General features: G+C 39.5%; 1 protein-coding gene across 1 annotated transcript in view; it reads left to right on the top strand.

The window, feature by feature from the left end:
• The window catches only part of ZCCHC24 (zinc finger CCHC-type containing 24), a 106,423-nt gene extending 86,970 nt beyond the window's left edge, over positions 1 to 19,453 (top strand). Inside the window, exons 3-4 of the mRNA XM_041475471.1 lie at positions 4,892 to 5,056; positions 13,024 to 19,453. Coding sequence (XP_041331405.1) covers positions 4,892 to 5,056; positions 13,024 to 13,137 — 279 coding nt within the window. The 3' untranslated portion in view covers positions 13,138 to 19,453. The remainder of the gene's footprint in view (positions 1 to 4,891; positions 5,057 to 13,023) is intronic.
• The last annotated feature ends 1,253 nt before the right edge of the window (positions 19,454 to 20,706 follow it).

Raw genomic sequence — 20,706 nt, forward strand, 5'->3', positions numbered from 1 at the left:
GTGCAAGTGTGTCCTCATTCTTTACACGGTATGCACAGAGCTGAGACAGGTGAGAGCACTTCTGTGAATTTCCCAATGCTCTGCAACTTGCTGCAACCTCAGGACTGGAATGCCACAACACCCAGTACACTGAATCAGTCCTTATACTTTTCATTTTCTAATTGAACCTTTTGGGGATGTGTTATCATACCTTTATTAAAAGATACGATAGCTATGTACAGAAGTACACAGTAACAGTAATAGGGCATTTTTAATGCCATCTCCCAATTGTGCTGACTTGCAGTTGAGAATGTTGGAGCATTCACATTTCAAAGTACAGCTCTGACCCTCCCACTCCCACAAACCACTCAGGAGCCAGTCAGTGCATCAAGCTGTTGTTTGCTGTTACCCTTTTCTCTTCATTTGATGAAGCACGCTTAGAAGCAGACTCTCAGAGTTCTTCTATGAAGGGGATCCACCTACCAGTGTTAGGCTGATTTCATCTTTTCCTGTGCTGTACAGAGCCCTTTCAGCCCCAACAAACTTGGGGGAGATGAGGGGAAGAAAAGCATTAAATTGTGTCTCTGCATTTTGCTATGAGGAAACTCAGGCTCATGTTGTTTATAATGAATCTAGTTTTAAGCAGGGCATGTTGGGGGAGGGGAACATTTTGTTTTTGCTGACTCTGCAAACCGATACTTTGAGGGAATTGTTTAGGGAAAGCAGAGAGTCCTTTATTATGTACGTCATTGCCAAGTGATTTGGCAGATTCCTCATGAGATGTACTCTCTGATAGGTTGACAGGGAGCTGGACTGGCCAGTTACCAGCACAAAAGCTCAACTTAAACACTTTTAAAATCTTATGATGGCCAATTTGTGGTTTTGGCTCAAGAAAGAAAGATGAAAAATAGAGACAGCTGGGTGTCAGTGAGGGATGGAATACTGAGGTAATTTTTGTTACTTTGCCACACAAAATTCACTGGCTTTGTACATTGGTTGTTTCCAGCCAAGGCAAACACACACACTGACTAGGTACACCTGCAAAGGTGATGGCAGTTGTGTCAGTGCTTGTCCAAAGTCAAAAGATCACAAAACTCCCTAATACCTAGATGCTGACATTGAGACGTACTTCAAGCAATGGCTAGTTTCTGGTCCTCTGGTAGCAAAATCTGTTTGGTTTTGATCCTCCCCAAAGGCCTACCTGTCTAGGATGCAGTAAATCCTTGAAATATCCGAATGAAGACACACCAAGTTTTTGCAGCCAAGGATAGAAATCAGGCCAAAGACTTACCTGGGCCTATGGGCAATGGGACAGTGTATTTTAATATGGTAACAACAAAATATTGTGCCATTATGAACAGAAGCATAACTTTGCCAGATTAACTCTGCACATAAATAAATAAATCTGTATCTGCAGAAAGAGTAAGAAGAGAAAGCTCAGTACAGGAATTGCAGGACCTAAACACCAACCAAAGCCTATTATTAACCACAATTCAAATGGAGCTGGGGTGGAGAGAGAATAGGAGGCTAATGGTTTAAACAAGGTAAATCCTACATTCTATAAAGTAACGATTTTTAAGTTAATACTAAATGACAAAATAGGTCTTCTTGCTCTCTTTTGGCATTTAGCTAAGGAAAAACCTCTGGTGAAAATAGTTCTTGCCCTCCAGCTGAATGAGCTCTGAGATACCTCAGTTGCAGAATGACCGGGTGCTTGAGCACCCTGTGGGCTGGGCTGGCTGCTTCTGTGCCAAGGCTGTTTCTTGGAAATGTTTATGCAATTCAGCTGTGCTCCTGCTGGAGCCAGACACTTTAAATTAAAAAAAAAAAAAAAACCAAAAAAAACCAAAAAAAACCACCAACCCAACAGCTACCAAAAACCCTAACAACAAACAAACCAGAATACCCAGCCTCAGATCTCCCAGGCCATTAGTGTATCTCACTCAGATTTCGCCTTCTACCAAATACTGTCAAATACCTGTTTTGTTTGGTTCTGCAGGGTGGAGGGAGTTGGAGGGTTGCCTTCACTGCTGTCAGTGGTTCCTAATGATGTTTCCCACTAGAGAAAATGAGCTTGCTTGTTTGCAAGTCCAAATTCCCTGTGGGGCACAGCTTGGAAAACTGAAGATATGGGAAGGAAAATAATATCTATTAGGGCAACTCATAAACATCCATAAAAGCAGAATAGCAAAACACCTACAGAGAATGTTGTAACTTTGCCAACAAACTAATTAGAGTCACTGACTGAGGAGGGAGCTGTGACAGTCAAAAAGTTAAAATAAAAATAAATCAAAAGTTTAGTCTAGCAATTATAACAGGAAATAACCAACAGAGTCAGGCCTCCTACATTCTTTTCCTGGTTCTGCTTCCGATTTACCAAGAAGGTTGGAGAAGTCAGATTTTAAAAGTAGCTTTTAATTTGGAAAGCCTCCATCTCTGATGCATAGCTGTACACACAGAAGACTCCACAGACCTGTATTTTCAGTGCTCCCTGTGCATGTGTGAGGGCAGAGCATTTCAGGGCATTGGTGTCTCTCAAGTCACGTATGTGACCTGGACAAACCCACAGTCACTGGCCCGCCCAAGTGGCCGTCTCTGAAAGTTTCCCAACTGGGAATTGTGGCTGGCACAACATATTGCTGTGGGAGTCTGATGTTTAAATGCTCTTTATGGCTGACATAACATATTGCTGTGGGAGTGTTATGTTCAAATAATCTTTGTAAACATTTACAAGACTTCCAAGTTGCGCTCCGTCTCCAAAGTCAGTGCTATTTCTTTTGGAAATAATGAACTCTGTGAACTGCACATTTTCTGAAAGGACTGCTGCTTGGTAAGGGCACTAGGGTGCATTTTCAAGTCTGGCTGCAGGAGGAGTTTACATAGAGGGTGACTTAATCAGAGAATCAAAAATAATTTGTCTTCCATTCCATAACACTCCCCCATTAGAAATTGCAAATAAAACAATCTGTGATGCCTCAGCAGGAGAGGGCAGGTCTCTAAAACACAGGAGCTCTCTGGACACAGGGTTTCTGTTCGATTTCATAAGAATTTCTAAATGAAGAGAAATTCTTATGAATTCTTCATGTGGCTTCTTCTTACACTGAGCTGTGCTACAAGCTCTTCAGAGGCAGAACCAAATTAAGTATCCAGAATAAGGATGTCTCCTAAACTGACATTTTCCTGCACTACATTCAGTTGCAATCTCTCATCCTTATCAAGGGACAACATGGGTCAGAGAGCTACACTCTGAGTGCCTGCCAGCACTCACTTAGTTGTGGAAGTCTGAATGTTTCTCACTATATCAATGCACTATTTTTTCTTCTGTGCTATACTACTGTAAATATGTGTGTCCTGGTCAGCTTTATCTTTGTAGTTAGCCAGAATATTTCCAGTGGCTTGTCAGAAGCAAATTACTGTAGATGTTTGCCTTTTTGTAATGGAGGTTGCTACTGATCTGATCTTCTAAAGAATACTGCTATGCTGAGAAATGAGCATAAAAAAACCCAGAGAATCTTGTTTACTGACACTACAGAAAGAAAAAAAAAAGGCTGGAGTGGGTTTGGTGTCCCCTGCTCTTCCACCCACAGCATGCGGGGGAGAGCGCACTCAATGTTCCTTTCTCTTCTTGCTCCCACATGCGACCCAGGAGGTAACAGAGTGTTCACCATCTCCATCAGCCACTGCAGCCTGAGTCTCAGAGCTCCTGCCAAGCTCAGGTCTTCTGCCAACCACCTGCTTTTGCAACCCGTGTTTTCACATAGAAAGCAACTTGGACCTACACACTGAGAAATCGTACAAACTCCCAAAACAAAAACAAATGCCTTCCCAGCATGATGGCTCATTTCACTTTTGTAAACTTTATCTGGAAGCCTTAAAAAAGAAAAGCTGCTTAGGCCTGACATGTAAGTAAGTGACAAAGAACCCTTTGATAGGTGATCATAGTACACTGTCACTATACAGGCAAAGTATCTCCCTCTAGGCAGCAACAAACTAAACATGGTGACGTGGACAGTGTTTCAACACCTGCTAGGGACTCTGGGAAAACTTCATCTTTACAGCTATCCTAGCACAGCTGGATACAACACACTCATCTTCACATACCTCACCATATTTTGTTAAGCACAACACACAGTTTTAGTGAATGAATGCATATACAAAAAATAAACCTGATATTTGCGTACGGTCATTGTCAACTCTACTGGCTTCTCTAGATAAAAAAGGCTTTCTTTAAGGGACATTTAACATTCAGACATTACAACACACCATTTGAGAATCCTTTCCTGTTTCCTTCAAAAGGCAGAAATAGTGAAACCATTTACCAAGAGGCAGAAACCAGATAAAGTTAATAAAAGTTATTATTTCCACTGGTCAGAAAGTCTTTCCTTCATACTCAATCCCAGTTTGTGCACTTCTATATAACAGATAACATATAGGCTGAGAAAAGCAGAACTATTAAAAATCTTCTTAACTACAGGTGTTTTAGTGGAAAATAGATTTCTAAACTGGAATTTCTAGTTAAAAAGTAGTCCTTTATTAGTAATGAGCTACTCCTCCTGATGATATATATATTGCTAGTGATATATACTCAATAGAGATGATTTTATCATAATGAAACTAATATTAAAACTATTTATTCAAAAAGTGAAAGGGTATATTTCTAAAGGGTATATTCAGTGTCATAACAAGTATTATGTTTTCTTGAAACTTTGAATACTTCTTACAGAAACCACTCTCGACTGTAAAACTCTAGCTTCAACATATGAACTCTTCATTAAAGGGACATGTCCTTCATGCTTGCCTCCAATATCTTCTGCCCAAAGTTACTTAATTAAAAAAATCTTTATTTTTCTACTGCACACACCCACATCCACCCATTTTCAGTCATTCATTGCTACTTCCCTTTGTTTTGTAGGCTCGTCCAAAAGGAGAAGGCCTCACACCATACCAGGGCAAGAAACGCTGCTTTGGTGAATACAAGTGCCCAAAATGCAAGAGAAAATGGATGAGTGGAAACTCCTGGGCTAACATGGGACAAGAATGTATCAAGTGCCACATTAATGTTTATCCTCACAAACAGGTAGGAGAAATGCAGACCTACAACAGACCTACAATGACAACAGGCTTGGAACTAGGAATGCTGTTGACTTTGTAAAGTATGGGTAAGACTTAAAAAGAACTTGACTGCAACACACCACAGAGAATGTTTCCCAGATGAGCTGTCTCAGTCCTGGAAATCTGAACAGGTGTCATCAGAGTTGCAAAATTTGAATGTTCTTTCTTTCAGTACAAATACCTCAAACTCAAAACCTTTGCCTTTCTTATAGAAAGAAACTATGGGGCTTTTTAATCTTAGAGTAAAATAAGTTCAGCAATAGCAATTGGCCTTCTAGTTCTTCTGATTCTCTTCATATTTACACCAATTTATTGTTTCATTCCACTGGTGTCAGCAGAGTTACTTCCCATGTATACTGCTTTTTTCACTTGCTGGATTTTCTCAAGGGGCTCTTGCTACTTTCGAAGAGTAGTGATAAAGGAGAACAATATTAAGATGACTCCTACTTACAAAATTCATTGGTTAATGACACTAACTTAACATAAGACTCTCAGAGCTTCCAATGCTTCTTGTTCCTTACCTCTGTTTAGACAGTTTGTCTAAAAAATCCAAAATCCAGGCTAAGTCACTTACTACATGCATGCAAGTACGGTTTTGAGGGTGAGAGAAATTACAGGACCATTGATAGCACAAGACCATTTATAGCACAAGTTTATAAATAATTACCTTGTTCTTCAAATCTCTTTCTATCATTTATGTTGACGAAGGGTCAAGAAATCATTCAAGAGGTATCCCATCCACACTGTACAGGAGGCATTATAGACTTAGAAGTGTACATTTTTGTAATAAAGTTTTGCAAGTAGTCCAGAGCTGCCCCTTGTGGCAGAGCTGGAGGAGTCCAGTCTGCACAGCAGTACTGAAGTCAGATACACACTGTGGGAGGGTTGCCATCTTCAGTGCAGCTCTCCACAGTCAACCCCATCACTGTTTCCATATTTCTTGTTTGAGAATTAAAGCACAAAAAAATGTTGTGCACTTAATATGTTTTTTTTTAATAGCACTGCTACACCACCTTAACATTTTCTAGATATGTTTCCTGTTTATTCTTTAGATTTTGATTATCTTGTTGGTGCCTACCATAGCAGAGGCCTCATTCATGTTTGATTTCCTATGCATTTCTAGAGGTTTTTAAGCCCTCACTTCCCTCTCAGTGGATGTTCTCAGTTAATTATGTGTGCCTTCTGCATTTATTTTATGGGATCAAAATTTATTTATTTATATGGGATCAAAATATTTGCATTCTCATCTGAATCTTCCACTGGACAGGTTTTCCAACTTAAATAATTCACCTGAGAAAATATCTTGCCTCCCCCTACACACCATGATTCTCTTGTGTAATTTTAACTCCATTTGAAAAAAATAAAGTGTTGCAGTTAAAGAAAACAGCAGACAGACACTACAGAACAGCAATGTCACCACAATAAGCGATGTGATTGATGATAGTACAAATAATCAATAAATTGAGTTTTTTCTTCAGTTTAACAAAAACCAGATGAACTGTAGAAGTCTGACCTCCTTTCAAGATCAGACAATATTTACTTCTAGTGAAATAAATTATTTCTCCTTTCAAGCCATCTTGTCAATATTTCTCTTCACATTCCAGCAATGTGCTGGAATTCATCATCTCCTATTCTTACTCTTTGCCCCACTATTTGGTAATCATAGAATTGTAACATAACAAAAAAAAAATCTTGGAACATTATTTTAAAAAATAATGGTCATTTTATCAGCAGATGAAAATCACTGCTGGTCCTTCAACATGAAGTAACCTTTTGTCAAGTTACAAGAACTTCCAAAACTATAAAAACTGTAAACATCTCAGCCCATATCTAAAACAGTCAGGGACCACAGTTCCCTGGTGAGGGCATATGAGAGAAAGTTTCTATTCAGTATATTCATTATGAAAACTCACACCAGGTCAAATCAACCCCCCTGTTCCACACCTGGTCCTAGGCAGTGGCAGACACTTCCAGAAATGTGTGTGTGTGTGTGTATAGACAAGACAAAACAATCACCTCTGAGGATACTTCACCAGCCTCGTGCATGGCCTAGTGATTATCTCAGCATCCTCCCAGTTTGTCACCAAACAGATCAAACCTTGCAGAGTCTATTAAACAGCTGAAATCCAACCACATGGGCCACCAAGCCTTGCTGTGTCACTGTCACTGTAGGAGAGTAGGATGCTTGTGCCCAATTTAGGACAAAACTTTGAAAACCATATTTCAGAATTGCTCAGTATTTATCATTGCAGTGAATTAGTAGTTTCTTCTCACTTGCCAGGCTTGCCTTTTTCTCCCATCCTCATCTCCATAGCTGTATTTCATCTTCCCCACCCACTTTCCCAAATCCATGGACTTCCCAGTACTGTACGGTCTGTCCATGTCTCATAAAGAATGGTTTGGTGCTGAAGTACTCCCATGTAACTGGCTCAGGCAATAATATCAGAGTACTGAAGATAATAATCTCCACTCTGCATAGCCCTGGGGTAGCCATTCAAGCACATATGTTGGCTCTGTGAATGGCTTGTGCAGCTATGCTCAAATCTTGATTTCCTATGCATACCTTTCGTTAGTGAGTCCCTGGAGAGGAGAGCAGCCACACTTTCCTGCCACCTGCTCATTGTTCCTGGAGGCTCATTTCATTCCAGGAAACTATCCTGGGCCAGTTCCCCACAAGAAATTACTCAATTCAGCCCTATGCTCTTAGTCCACATGGCCTAACTGTGAGAATGAGCTTTTAATCTCTCTGGGGCAGGAAAAGTCTTCTCAGCACTTTTACAGCTGTGTATATACTTTAGAGTGCTCTATAAATACAGCTCTAAATCTCTGTATTTAAAAGAGATGGTGGAGCACGTATTACAAGAAGTAACACAAGGGCCTGACAGGAGGGCTGCTGCCATTTATTCCCTAACTCATCCACCAAGGAGGGAATCAGGTGGCTGTCACACCTGAGCTGCAAAACTGCCCCTCAAGCAAGCTTTGCTAAATTATTCCACTGTGTTCCTCCTTCTGCATTTTCACCACTCCTTCAAGTGACAAACCTTCCCATAGGAGTGCTTATAGGAATGCACAGAACATGGGGCAAAAACCATAGGCCCACTAAGCTCAAGCCTTACTGGAGGCTAGAGAACTACCCAGACAAATCTGCTCTATGGCAGTTTCAAAAGTTGCTTCCCAGGTAGTAACTTTAGCTACTCTAAACATAAACAGGAATCTCAGACAAGAATTAAACCTCTACCTATTCTTCCAAGGAATTTTGATTTTGTGGTTGTTTATGCTCCTTCTTACCCCGCTTCAGCAACAGAGCCAGTCCTTATAGTCATTCACCAGCATCCTTGGCAGTGTTACAGCCCAGATGCCAAGCTCTGAATTCTCATTCTCTTCCCCTGCCTACTATAGCAGCAACATCTGCGCCCATGGTTATTTCCTGGCTGGCCTCTTATCAAGGCTTCTTCTCCGACTTTGTGGCTAAGGCCAGTGCTGTTTGTGATGACAGCTGTTGCACTGGTGCAGAACCAGCCATCTGGTGACTTGTCCTCTTGGACACTATTTTCTTCCAGCTGTCAGGAATTTACTGTTGGACTGGAAATAATTTGGTATGTAAATACATACCTCATGATACTCAAGTTATTACTTTCATGGGCAATTCAGTGGTCTCATCATAATTCCCATATCTGAGTGCAACCACAGCCACCTCGCTTCCCTCAGTATGGGGAGTGGTGGGTATGATCACTCAAGCCCAATAAACTTTTCAACAGTTTCAAGCCTACAAGTATGATCTTTTGACTCTTTAGATTTAATAAACCCTCCCCAGCATGCCCATGTTTGTGTACTCCAGCTATGGGAATACGGTTCCCCTCAGACTGCTGCTTTTCTGAACTCTTAAAAAAGAGATTTTTACCATTTACCTCATGCTGTTATCATTCATTCCTAGCCAGCCTGTCCCAGAGGCATGCTGCTGACAGAGGCTGCTTGCTCTCTCTAAGCATCCTGCCTCTGATCTGCTGCCTTCTTATCACTGTCTCTTGGATGCATGGCGACAGCCCAGGGCCTTGCTAATGTCCCTCTTCCTCCAGGCAGATGGAAAAGCAGAGGGTCTGCTGCTCAAGAATGGACATTGCATTTAATCTTTTCTTCCCCAGTGCCTAATTTTTTTATTGGACTAAAAATTTACAAATTCATGATAGCGTGTGTTTCTTGAGGGAAGCATGGCTCCTTAAGACTGTTAACCTTACAATAATTACCCTGCCAGCAATAGCTGCAGAATCTTTCTATTTGCATTCCTAATCTGACATTTCATCATCTTATTTGCTGCATTAAGACTTGATGTAAATGAGTCCAGAAAATAATCTTAAAACGTTTTCTCTCATTTGAATTCTGATGTCATTCTCTATCCATCAGTGGTGCAATTAAATTGCTCCATTCCACAGCAGAAAATACAAACAGAAGCAGGCACATTATTCCATTTACACCTTAGTGGAAGCAGTTTCCCTCAAGATGTCCTAGTGATGCTTTCTTTAACACCTAACACTTCATAAAGGGTGAGTTTTTGTTTGAGAGCTTTGAGGTTTCAGCTGACTGTTGAGGAATGCAGCGGTCATGCAGTACATCTAGACTGGGACAGCAATAACTCATAGTCAAAAGTTAATTCGCAGGTCAGGAATTGATATATAAATTTGAATTTCTGTCAGCTTCATTCCCCTGCGTCAATATCTTTATTCACCACCACCAAATGCTTTGCTGGTGGAGCTGCACAAGATTATTTCCACCCCACAACTACCAGGAGAAAATTAAACAAAGATGCACTAAAATGAAGTCTGGAAGAATATAACTTCTTATATGGAAGTTATATTATTATGTGGATGCTTGCATTAAAAAAAAAAAAAATACCAAAAAACCCCCTAACACAACAAAATGTAACTTTTACAGTTAAACTCTCCATTTAATGGAAAATAGGATACCTTTCCTCTGAGGAACATAGCAGTATTTACTGTTGTTCTACAATCCCCATTTCACTCTTTTCTAAGGAATGGAGGTAACTTTTCAGCCAAATAGCCTGTCCCCTTCTCCACACCCTGTCCAAGTGCATGGCTGAGTCCTCAGCAGCAATACAGAGCTCTTGCAGCCTCCTCAGTTACTGGTGTCTCCTGCAGAATTCAGGCAGTCCCCAGAGCTGACACAGTGTGCAACAGCCAGGCCCTGCTGCACACTCTTGTGTCAGTGTCCTCTCCTTCCCCTCTGCTCCTGCCACACCAGGGCTGGGGTGAATTGCCCAGCCCTGATGGACACACAGCTCTGTGACTAACATTCTACACTTTTAGCATGTTGTAGGAATGGTTCCAAGAGTATAAGGTTATTACTTTTAGGTTCTCCTCAATTAGTAACAGACAGCAGCAGGACAAGAACACTTGCTACTCAGGGTGATTAAGGGGTTCTTTTTTGCCTTTACAAGATACCATGAAGAGAAAACGGCAAATGGAGATAAGCTAGGATTTCATTTTATGCAAAAGTTAGGTTGAAAAGGTTTTGAGACACAAACCACATCAGTAGACTACCAATTTCAAAGCCTCAGCCCTCCACCACCTCACCAGAAATGCAGTCTGGGCTCTGCACGGCTTCATGCCTTCCAGCTGGCCCTTGGCAACCTGCTTTCCTGCATTTGTAACCCCTCTCTCCCCAGCCTGTGTCCTAACATACTGGTAACAATAACAGTTCTGAAATCAAAATGCTTTGCAGGCCAAAAAGCTGAGCTCAATCAACGCAGGGGGAAAGCAAACTACGGAGAGCTATTGTTTCTGAAAACCATCCAAAAACTCTTGGCGCTTCAAGGCATTCCCAATGTCCTTTGCACTATTTCCAGGAAAAATGATTCCCAAGGCCTCGCATATTAAAAAAAAATCTGGCTTATACCAATAAACATGATAACTGCTGTATTTTTCTCTTTAATCAGAGCACAGCTAGCATGTAGAAGCAATCAGAGCTGAGTCAAATAGCCTGTTTCAAGTGTAGCATTTCAAAACTCTTTCGCTGTTGAAGAGTGTAAATTAACCCCTGGGACTCCAGAACCTGCACTTCATATTTATGTAATGCAAATTCTTGAAGAGTATTTGTGGGCAGATGTTGGTGGAATAAGTGGTAGATGAGGTAGAAAGGCAGGTTTCTGACCAAACACACTTATTCAACTTGCCTTTCTTGTGGAATAAGCAGTATCTGGACCAGTGCTTGGACTGCAAGCCTAGAAACATAATTGCTGGTTCTGATCTCAAATCTCAACACAGTGACATCAAACATTTAAAGCTCAGTAGGGTTGCAGGGCATTTGGAGATGAAGAGTCTACTACCTTCCTCATCTGACACAAGAAATCCACTTTGCATGGATGAAGTTAGACTCAAAGACCTACGTGGTGCAGGACAATATCGTGGTTCAAAACACTGAATCAGAAACAAACCATTGACAATCACTACTGAGTCACTCCTATATATTGTTTTGACTAGCTGTGCAACATAATAAGAGTGTTGCACTTAAAATCCAGTACAATCAAGCAAGAATTCACAGACATCCCTTGTTCAAGATGATAGTATATGTTTTGTGTCATTTTAGCTATTCAGAGAGAGAAACCCTTCTACTCCCTGATTTATGAGCAGTTCTTGCAGTACTACATAGCCAAAAAAACAACTTTAAATATCTCTGTTCCTGTCCACAGAGTTTCAGGTAAGTGGCTTGACAAAGAGCTTATAAATGAAATCTTAGATGATCAGATGTACTTTAAGACCTTACAGATAAAAGAAAGTCTTTAAGAAAGGTTTTAAGACATAAATGGCCAAGATGGTGTAATTTTTATTTACCTTTTTTTTTTCCCCCCCCCCCCCCCCACTGCTCCAAGAATCACATTTTGAAGATATAAGCAAGGGTCTAATATCCCTGTAAAAACAGTGAGAAGCTTATGGCTAGTTTTCAGATTTCACACCACATGCTGTTCTACCATAGTCCCATGGAAGAACTGCTGCCTGCATGGCACTGTGCAATGAAACAGCCTTTCAGATTCATTTCATGAAAACAGATCAGTTATGGGTTAGGGAACTTGGGAGTGTTTTCCAAGCAGATGGTGCACTTTATTAACTTCTACCTCGCGTCTCTATCACTTCCCTACCTATTAGACTTCCCAAACCTTTAACTTAGTCACAATATTTAACATAACTATGAGGCCTTTTACATGCCATGGAAAGTGAAAGCACAAACACCTAATAACAATGAATCAGCTTAATTTCCCAAACACTGTGATTTCATGAATATTATTAAAAATACATAATTTATTACTCAGATTCAGTGCAAAGGATTGTGTCACGATGTTGGATTTTGTTTTGGCTTTCTATGAGCTTGGAATTTTTTTAAATTTTATTAAAAGCTTTGCAGCTGCTCTGCTTCAAAACTTTCAGCCTCAAAAACATGGGACTATTTATTGGGAAAGCACCATTTAGCTTTGTAGTATCTGTGCATAATTATGACAGTTTTCTTCATGTAGCAGCTAGTCCTAACATTGATAATCCCTGCTCTGCATTGCTGGGTAATGGGATTCCCATGATTTAGGTGTTAATGCCCTTGGGATATCTAAGCTACTGGAGCAAAGCAAATGAACTCTTTTGTTACTGCTTTTTATAAATGAAGTTCTCAATTCAGTATTTTTGTAATTTGTCTGCAACAAAGTTAACACCACCTTTATGAAGACTGACATTAATTGGGAGGTCGCTCTGAACCAATGTAGAGCTGAAGGGCTGCAAAAAATCACTCCATACTTTCAGGAAAGAAACATAGTACTTTTTAAATTACCAGTAGAAAGCTCACTTAGGGCATAAAAGTAGACTTCACATGCTTAATAAAGAGTAACAAGGACAAAACCTTGGATCTAATCTGATTTCCTTCCCACCACTGCAGAGACCCCTGGAAAAGCCGGATGGCCTGGATGTGTCAGACCAGAGCAAAGAACATCCTCAGCATCTGTGTGAGAAGTGCAAAGTTTTGGGCTACTACTGCCGCCGTGTGCAATAAACCTTCAAAGTGGCCTCTTCCCATCCCCATCATCCTTAGAGATTCTCTGGCAGCATGCGATCAACAGCAGCACAACAGATCAAGATAAAAGCTAAAAGAATTGCCAATATTGCCTATCTAATAATATGCCTTACCATTAATAGAATGTAACATTTCTCCTGTGCATGTGCATGCATGCAATAGGTATTTACAGGACTATGATTTGTATACATATATATGTAAATTGATATATGTACACATATAAGGTGTTACTGATGACGTTCACTACAGAACTACAGTTACAGGTTCTGCTGATTGTTTACACAGACCCTATATCACAGCCAGGTGAAATGAAGTACTTTTCAAAAGGCAAGGAATAATATTCAAAAGGAATATTTGTTACATGTATGGCTTTTGCAGAGATTCAGTAACTGTGGGGCCACTAATTGTAAGCACTCACCCACAACACAATCACTATTCTTATTATATGACAAGACAAAGGAAGATGAAACAAGCCACCGCATAAAAGGGGAATTACTGCTTTCCCAGTTTTTAGAAAGTCTTAAGAGTTTTGTGCTGCTGATTTCTTGGACTTTTTTCTACTTGTTACCATCTCTTGGGCAGGGCTTAGGCAAAATAATTTTTGCAGGACATGGGAAAAAAGTGAAAAATTGTTTGAGGGGTGTGGGTTGGGTAGGAAGGGAATGCCATAAGATTCCAAGAGGTGTTTGGAGGAGACAAAATTGTCTTGCTTATGCAACTACCAGATCCTTCTCTTGTCATATAAACCCATTGACATGGTCCCTTCTATGTGCATTAGGCCACAAGCACACTAAATTTACTATGAATAAGGGGATAAGAATACTTAAACTGACCCCAATACCCTTAACTGAAAGATTAGCCAAACTTACTATTTATAGTAGTTTAAAAGCCACTTTCTGGAAATATTTTTATGTCCTGTTTTCTACTATAGAAATTTGTTATACTATGAAACATGTTAGCCATAGGGGTGTTTTAAGGCATGGAGAACACTCTATATATAACCCTCTTTCTTTATGTCTTCCTCAAGAAGACCCATATACCTGGGTAGAAATTTAGGAATTATATTTCATTGTCCCATTTCAGGTAGAACTTTGCACAGGGACAGCCTGCTGCAAAGAACATCTCGTCAGGGATTGGCAAATATAAACTGAAAGTACCTCGAGATAGTATCCTGTTTGTATGGCTACGTGAGAGTACATTGGCAACAGGACACAACAAGCAATTAATTTGTAGCATTCACTAAAAAAATTAGATGAATGTTTGAGGTGGGGGGAGGGGGGTTTACATCAGCAATTTACGTTTTTATGAAGTTTCCTTTAGGGAGATTGATTTGTGTGAATGATACTTAGAGAAAACTTTAAATCCTAAATAACTTGATGTGAACTAAATGTGTTCTGAGGACTAGTTCTGTAATGCAAAGACAGTGGGGGGTTTATGCCAAGTGATAGCAGGGTGTTACCAGTATGTCAAGACAAGCTCTTATAAAGAAAGTGGAAAACTTATCACGAGCATTCACCTGCTTTGCTATAAGCAGGGCAAAATTGCATCTGCTTGTTTGGTGGGAGTGGCAGGTACATCTCTTGCAAATGCCATTATTTATGGGCAGCCTGAGTGCCCCAGCCTGTTGCTCACAGCAATGGATAAGCATCCTGACTCCTGGCTTCTGACCACAGCTCTCCCATAGCTCCCTGATTCTGGGCAAGTCACAAGATCCTTCTGGACCTCAGTTTCCCCAGCTGCAAAAAGGGGGTAATAATACTTTAGCATACCTACCTCACAAGAGAGTTGTGAGGTTTACTTAATATCTCTTAAGTGTTTTGGCATCACTGGATGAAAAGTGCTATGTAATGCTAAAATAGAATTAACTAAATTAATCACTTGGAAACTACTTTCGCCCAGTTAGCAACTCCAACTAAAATAGCTGAAAATAATGTTATTGAAAGTAACGCTAATAAACAGTTCAGTTGCCTTAGTGAAGATATGCAGTTTTAGCATTTTGAAATGCAAACACATTCTTTTGCACAGATTCACAAATTAACTTAGAGACAAATGCTCTCAACAAAGATACTAATCTGTCTATACAAATAAGAAAATACACAAGCAAATCTAGGGGTGGATTTTCTAAGCTTGACCTCTAGGATTAATCTCAATAGTTTGTTTCAAGCATGAGTAATTTTGAAAGAGCAGCTTTTTAAACCAGATCTATTTTTTCCTCTTGAGCACTTAATAGTACAGGAACAAAGAAAAAAAAAAAAAAGACCTAGATGGTTCACATCTAGCTAAAGAACATGTAGAAAAACCCCTTAGATGAAGATAAGGGAAAACATTATTTTATTTTCTTCCTGAAACTAAGGTGTTGCTATCAAACATTTTGTTCAGCACGGAAATAATCTCCCTGTTATGATAACCACTAAAACCAGTAAAATAGCACAACTCTTGATATAGCTGTATCACTATATCACACACCAGCAGGTTCTGACAAAAAGCTGACTAAAAGATGCCATTATAAGCATTGGTATTTTCATGACAGTGCCCTATTAAGAATTGTTTATCCAGATTCAACACTGCAAGGCAATGCCTTTAGCTTATGGATTTGTAGATTGTACTAAAAATACACGTGATCTACTTTAACACGATGTCTATAGGTGTAGCATAATAATTCTTGAGAGCACACTTCTGAGAGTTCAGTATTTATATTACTCATGTGTTCCTAGGCAGAAGACATATAAAGTATTTAAGTGATACTTAGCACACCTGTAACAAAGAGGAGAGCAGATTTCCCCCTGCCCTGGCGCTGGGGGAAAGCAGATGAAGAGCACAAGGTGTGGAAAAGCAAGGGGGGACACTGCCGTGGTTTGTGCTGCCCAAGGCGGAGGCACAGATCCGGCGGTGCGGGTGGCAGCGGGCACCTGGTCCCTGCACAGGCTGAACCCCTCCCTAAAGCCGGCCCGGGCAGGGCAGCAGCACCGAGCTTGGCCGGGGGAGGATCCCTCCATCCTTCCCGCATGGCCTGGCTGCCGGATTGGAGCTTCGGGCCCGAGCATTCGCTCCACACTCGAGTCTGTGCAGTGGGAGTTGCTGGAAAAACACATCCACATAATTGTGGATAACAGCTTATGACCATTGGCTTTTAGTTAGTGGCACAGAAGGGACATTTCTGAATCCTTATTTCAAAGGAAAGAAAGGACAAAGGATTGATTACAAAATATAGATTACTTCTACTCCCTCCCTCCCCACCCAAAGGTAATTCACCTATAGATGTAACCAGCTCTCTCCAAACCAGAAAAAAAATCTAAAGGTGCAGATTTTTGACTGGAAAACTGAGGAATTGATTTATCTTTTAAAATTTAGTGACTGCTTTCTGATGTTCTCTAACTAGCTCCGCATTGAGAGCATCAGCTAGCAATCAGTTGAAGGCATTAGTAGACAGTATTGGCAGGAGTGAAGCAAGCATCAATAAAAAGAGTTTTAAATCAATACAGGCCTCCCTAAACTGAGTATTCTTTAGGGCTGTACCTCAGAGCAGTTTGGCTTTGTGCAGGTATTTGGCAAACTGGATTTTCAACCTCAGATGTTTACTGTTGACAGCCCACCAATATAGCCTGTCCTATTCTTTTTTTTTTTTTTAATTTTCACCTTATTTGAGATTTTTTTAAACTTCCATTTATTTCTTTAAAACCAACAACAAAAAACAATCAAAAAATAAACACCCCACAATTTGTTTCACGAGTTGGTCATAACATTTCATATCGAATTTGGCATTGGCATGCCTCTGGAAAAATGTTTGAGTAATTTAAAATGTGTGTCATAGGTTTTTAGCTGCTTTAACCTAATGAGGCTACAATGAAGTTATTACAAATAGTTCATTTAAAGGTGATGAAGAAATATCCTAGTAGTTTAAAGGATGGCCCCATTTTAGCCAGTTCCTACTGCTGCTACCACAGATGTAAAATGAAACCACACAAGCAAAGTTTGAGGCATTTTTGTCTCAAAGTTGCTATTTAATGTCAGATAAATACACAAGAGTATATATTATTTCTGAAAATAGGTGTATTTTGAAGTTCCCCATTATATGGGACTTAGTTTTTAAACTAAAAATGTGAAGTTACATATGTCTGAGAGAAGCCTTATACCTAGAAGTATTATCTACATTTTACCTTTTTATATAACATGAAATTTAGATTATACATGGATTTTATACCTGTGACACTCTAGCATTTTTTTAAAAAAAAACCCAAAACGTACTTAAAACATTAAAAGTTTAGAGCTTTTGGATATGTCAGACTCCATAGTCTAGTCATCTTTGTCCTGCAGTCACACAGAAGATTTTTTTTTTTGTCCTATTCTGGATCCTAAGCGTTGTCCACTGAACAGTAAGCAATAAATCATCAACACATGTTTTTCAAGTTAAGCAGATAAACATGTATTTTCCACTTGCCTTTGCCAACATATTTTAAAATGTGATTGAACTATCCCCATAGAAAAATCATTCTTTCAGATATCACTCCACTCCCAACTGGGCTTCCACACATATCTCTTTCTTATCTGCAAAACCAGTGCTGTCCATTGAGTTTGCTGTATCGCTCAAGTGCTCAGAGGGCTGTTTGAGATCTTAGATATAGGGATGATGGATTGTGTTTCTAGGATGAATTTCAAAGGGACAATCGTGTGCAGTTACTAGCTATAGATGATTGATATAAATGTTTACCCCTGTATGAAGTATTTTACAGTTTTACTTGCAGATGTGTATTTATCTTGAGTTATACTTGACATAGAGTTTCTTTCAATTTTTTTTTTAATACTATGTGTGTATTTTGGAAACCTTTTTAGATGTTAAAATTTTTGAATGGTTACAAATATTTCTTATAATACTGAATTGTTATCTGGAAACTCTTTGCAGTAACTTTTTTGTATATATTTGAGGGCCTTTTTAAAAAAGTATTGTTTGTTTTTTGGGCAAAGTTTTTACAATTGGGAAGCTTTCAGAAGGGCCTTCCTCTCAACTAGGATACTAACAGAGGTAAGAGTTTTCTTAAGTATTTTGCAGTATTTTGCAGAACTAAGGATGTATCCTCAAGAAAATATTTATGGAAATAATTTACTTTTTTTTTTACAATGCTTTTGTCTGTATAAAGTATGCAACAGAACTACATTAAGAAGGAAATATTGTCTACATAAAATATTATATGAAAGTTGGTACATAATTCTGACAAAAAACCTTGCAATTCTTTAAGCCATATTGTTTTTGTTATCCTTGGATGAAAATATCAGTATTAAGTAACCAGTGTATTATTCAAGTGCTTAGACTTATATGAAAATGCTTATACGGTTTATTTATGTGTATTTGGGGAACGAGTGCTAGAAAAGCTATCACTAGACATGTAGCAAGTGAGGAGCAAATAACAGTATACTGTCACTTTATGGCCTTGTGAGAGACACAAAGGTGTTGGGAGCACCGTGGAGACTCAGCTTCCAGAAACTCCGAAGCACAAGTGGTGGGTTTCAAATGGTGGCTCTTTCCTTCCCCATAACTAGAGGGGAAGAAAGTTGGTTGGGACACTGTTTAACTTGACTTTCACAACTCTTTGCAGACTGTGAGCTCAGCTATGCAGTATCATCTACAGCAATAATATCAATCAAAGGATGTAAGAGAAAAGGATTGAAGTAGATTATTGTAGGGGTTTACGTTTATTTTAATTAGAACTCATAGCAATATAGAATATGCATGTGCACGTATTCAAAGCATTTTACACTTTACATTTCATGTAGTTTGATTATATTATGAAGGATTGAGTTTTTAGTTTGATATTTTACCATGCTAAAATGGGAGGTCTGCCCAGCCCTATACTGGATTCTTGTTTCCTTTAAAAGGTTATTTAGTACAGCACTCACTGCATTGTGTAATAGTGCTAAAACTAACACTATTGTATGAATTTCTTCAGCTTTAAAAAAAATTAGCCTAACGATTATTACATTTGTTTAACTGTACTTACTGACCTTGTCAGATTCAGTTGGCAAATTGTGTAATTTCTTTTTCTGTAACTGTTAATAAACTTGTACAGCTAAAACAAACAAAACCTATGGACAAAGGCCTCAGAGGTACCAGTTCTGTTTCAGCAATCAAGATGACACCCTGCTGATCGGGTGTCTGTGTTGCTACTGAGACTGTAAAACCTCTGTTGTGGATTGTCCATAAAATGGCATTCCGACATGTGCCTTATTTGCTGGATAGTATACAGCTTTCCTCTAGTATTCTAGCATTTTAATGCTGTATTAAAGTATTGCAAAAAACCCAGCAAGAGCGTGGAATGGTTTTCTTGAACATTGCTTCTTTTGACAATTTATTCCCAGCTGCAGTGGGTTCCTGGTAATGGCCTGGCCAGCCACAGTCTGGTTCCTGAGGAGCAAACCTGCCCTACCACAGCGGTGACCCAGGCCACGGGAAGAAGGCTCTCCACTGCAGTGAGTCCCTCTGCTGCAATGAACCTGGTCACATCAGGGTGACAGCTCTCCACTGCTAGTGGGACACCTCGGGTTAATGGTGCCAGCTCCTGTTTTTAACAGCCTATTCCTTCCCAAGGAAAACCTATAATCAAATTACACTTGCAGCCTTTGGTTAGATAGGAAAGTTTATGTGCCAGAAAGTTGCTGTAGTGAAAAATAACATTCATCATTCTTTGCAAACACAAGAAGTTAGCAAGAACTAGACCTACTAAATGCTTGTTGTGTATTAGCAATGCTCTTCTCACACTCCCAGCCAAAGTTCAGTGGCAAGTACTTTTCTCCTGAGACTGACAATACTGTAGTGATTGGAAGTTAAAAAAAGGGTGTTAATTCTTAACTTTGGATTTTAGGTATCCTGCCTCTAACACAAAAGATCACCTTCATTTAAAACAAGAAGAAAATCTTTATTAGACACACCAGCATGCATTTTTTTATGTCTGACCATCCCTACGAAACACACTGTGTATTTGCCACTTGGAGATCTTCACCACACTGACACCATTTCTATCATATAGCAAGTCTGATTTCTGGATTGAGTCCTCATTCAGAGGACTCAATCCAGAGAGAGCAAAAACACATCCATGTTTGTGCATTGTTAGGCAATGGTGGAAGAAGAGGTTGACAAGGAAGTGTACAGCTCTGAAGCCTTAAAAACAGTGACTATTTCATCAAATGGTGAAACATATCCCCAGCTTAGCCCCATGGAAAGGGAAAGCACATATTCAGAACTTGTTGGTAAATTTTTGTCTGAAAAATAAAACATACTGCTCTTCACTTAAAATTTGGCTACAGCACTTTCCTATAGCAAACACAAGCCATGAAGCCAAGCTCAGAACTGAAATACTCCTTTCTTTTTACAGGAGACCTGGGGCTTCCCAAAAACCCACAAACACCTCAGATTCAGCACTCAACTGAGACAAGAAAACACGCTGAGTAGAACCACAAAGTCTTAGCTCCCTATTACCACATTTTCTATGATTCCTCAAAGAAATAACACTTTCATATTTAAAATAAAAGTAGATGAACACAATATGGCATCAACAA

Source organism: Pyrgilauda ruficollis, unplaced genomic scaffold (assembly GCF_017590135.1).
Source record: "Pyrgilauda ruficollis isolate IOZ18807 unplaced genomic scaffold, ASM1759013v1 scaffold11, whole genome shotgun sequence".
NCBI classification, from domain to species: Eukaryota; Metazoa; Chordata; class Aves; order Passeriformes; family Passeridae; genus Pyrgilauda; species Pyrgilauda ruficollis.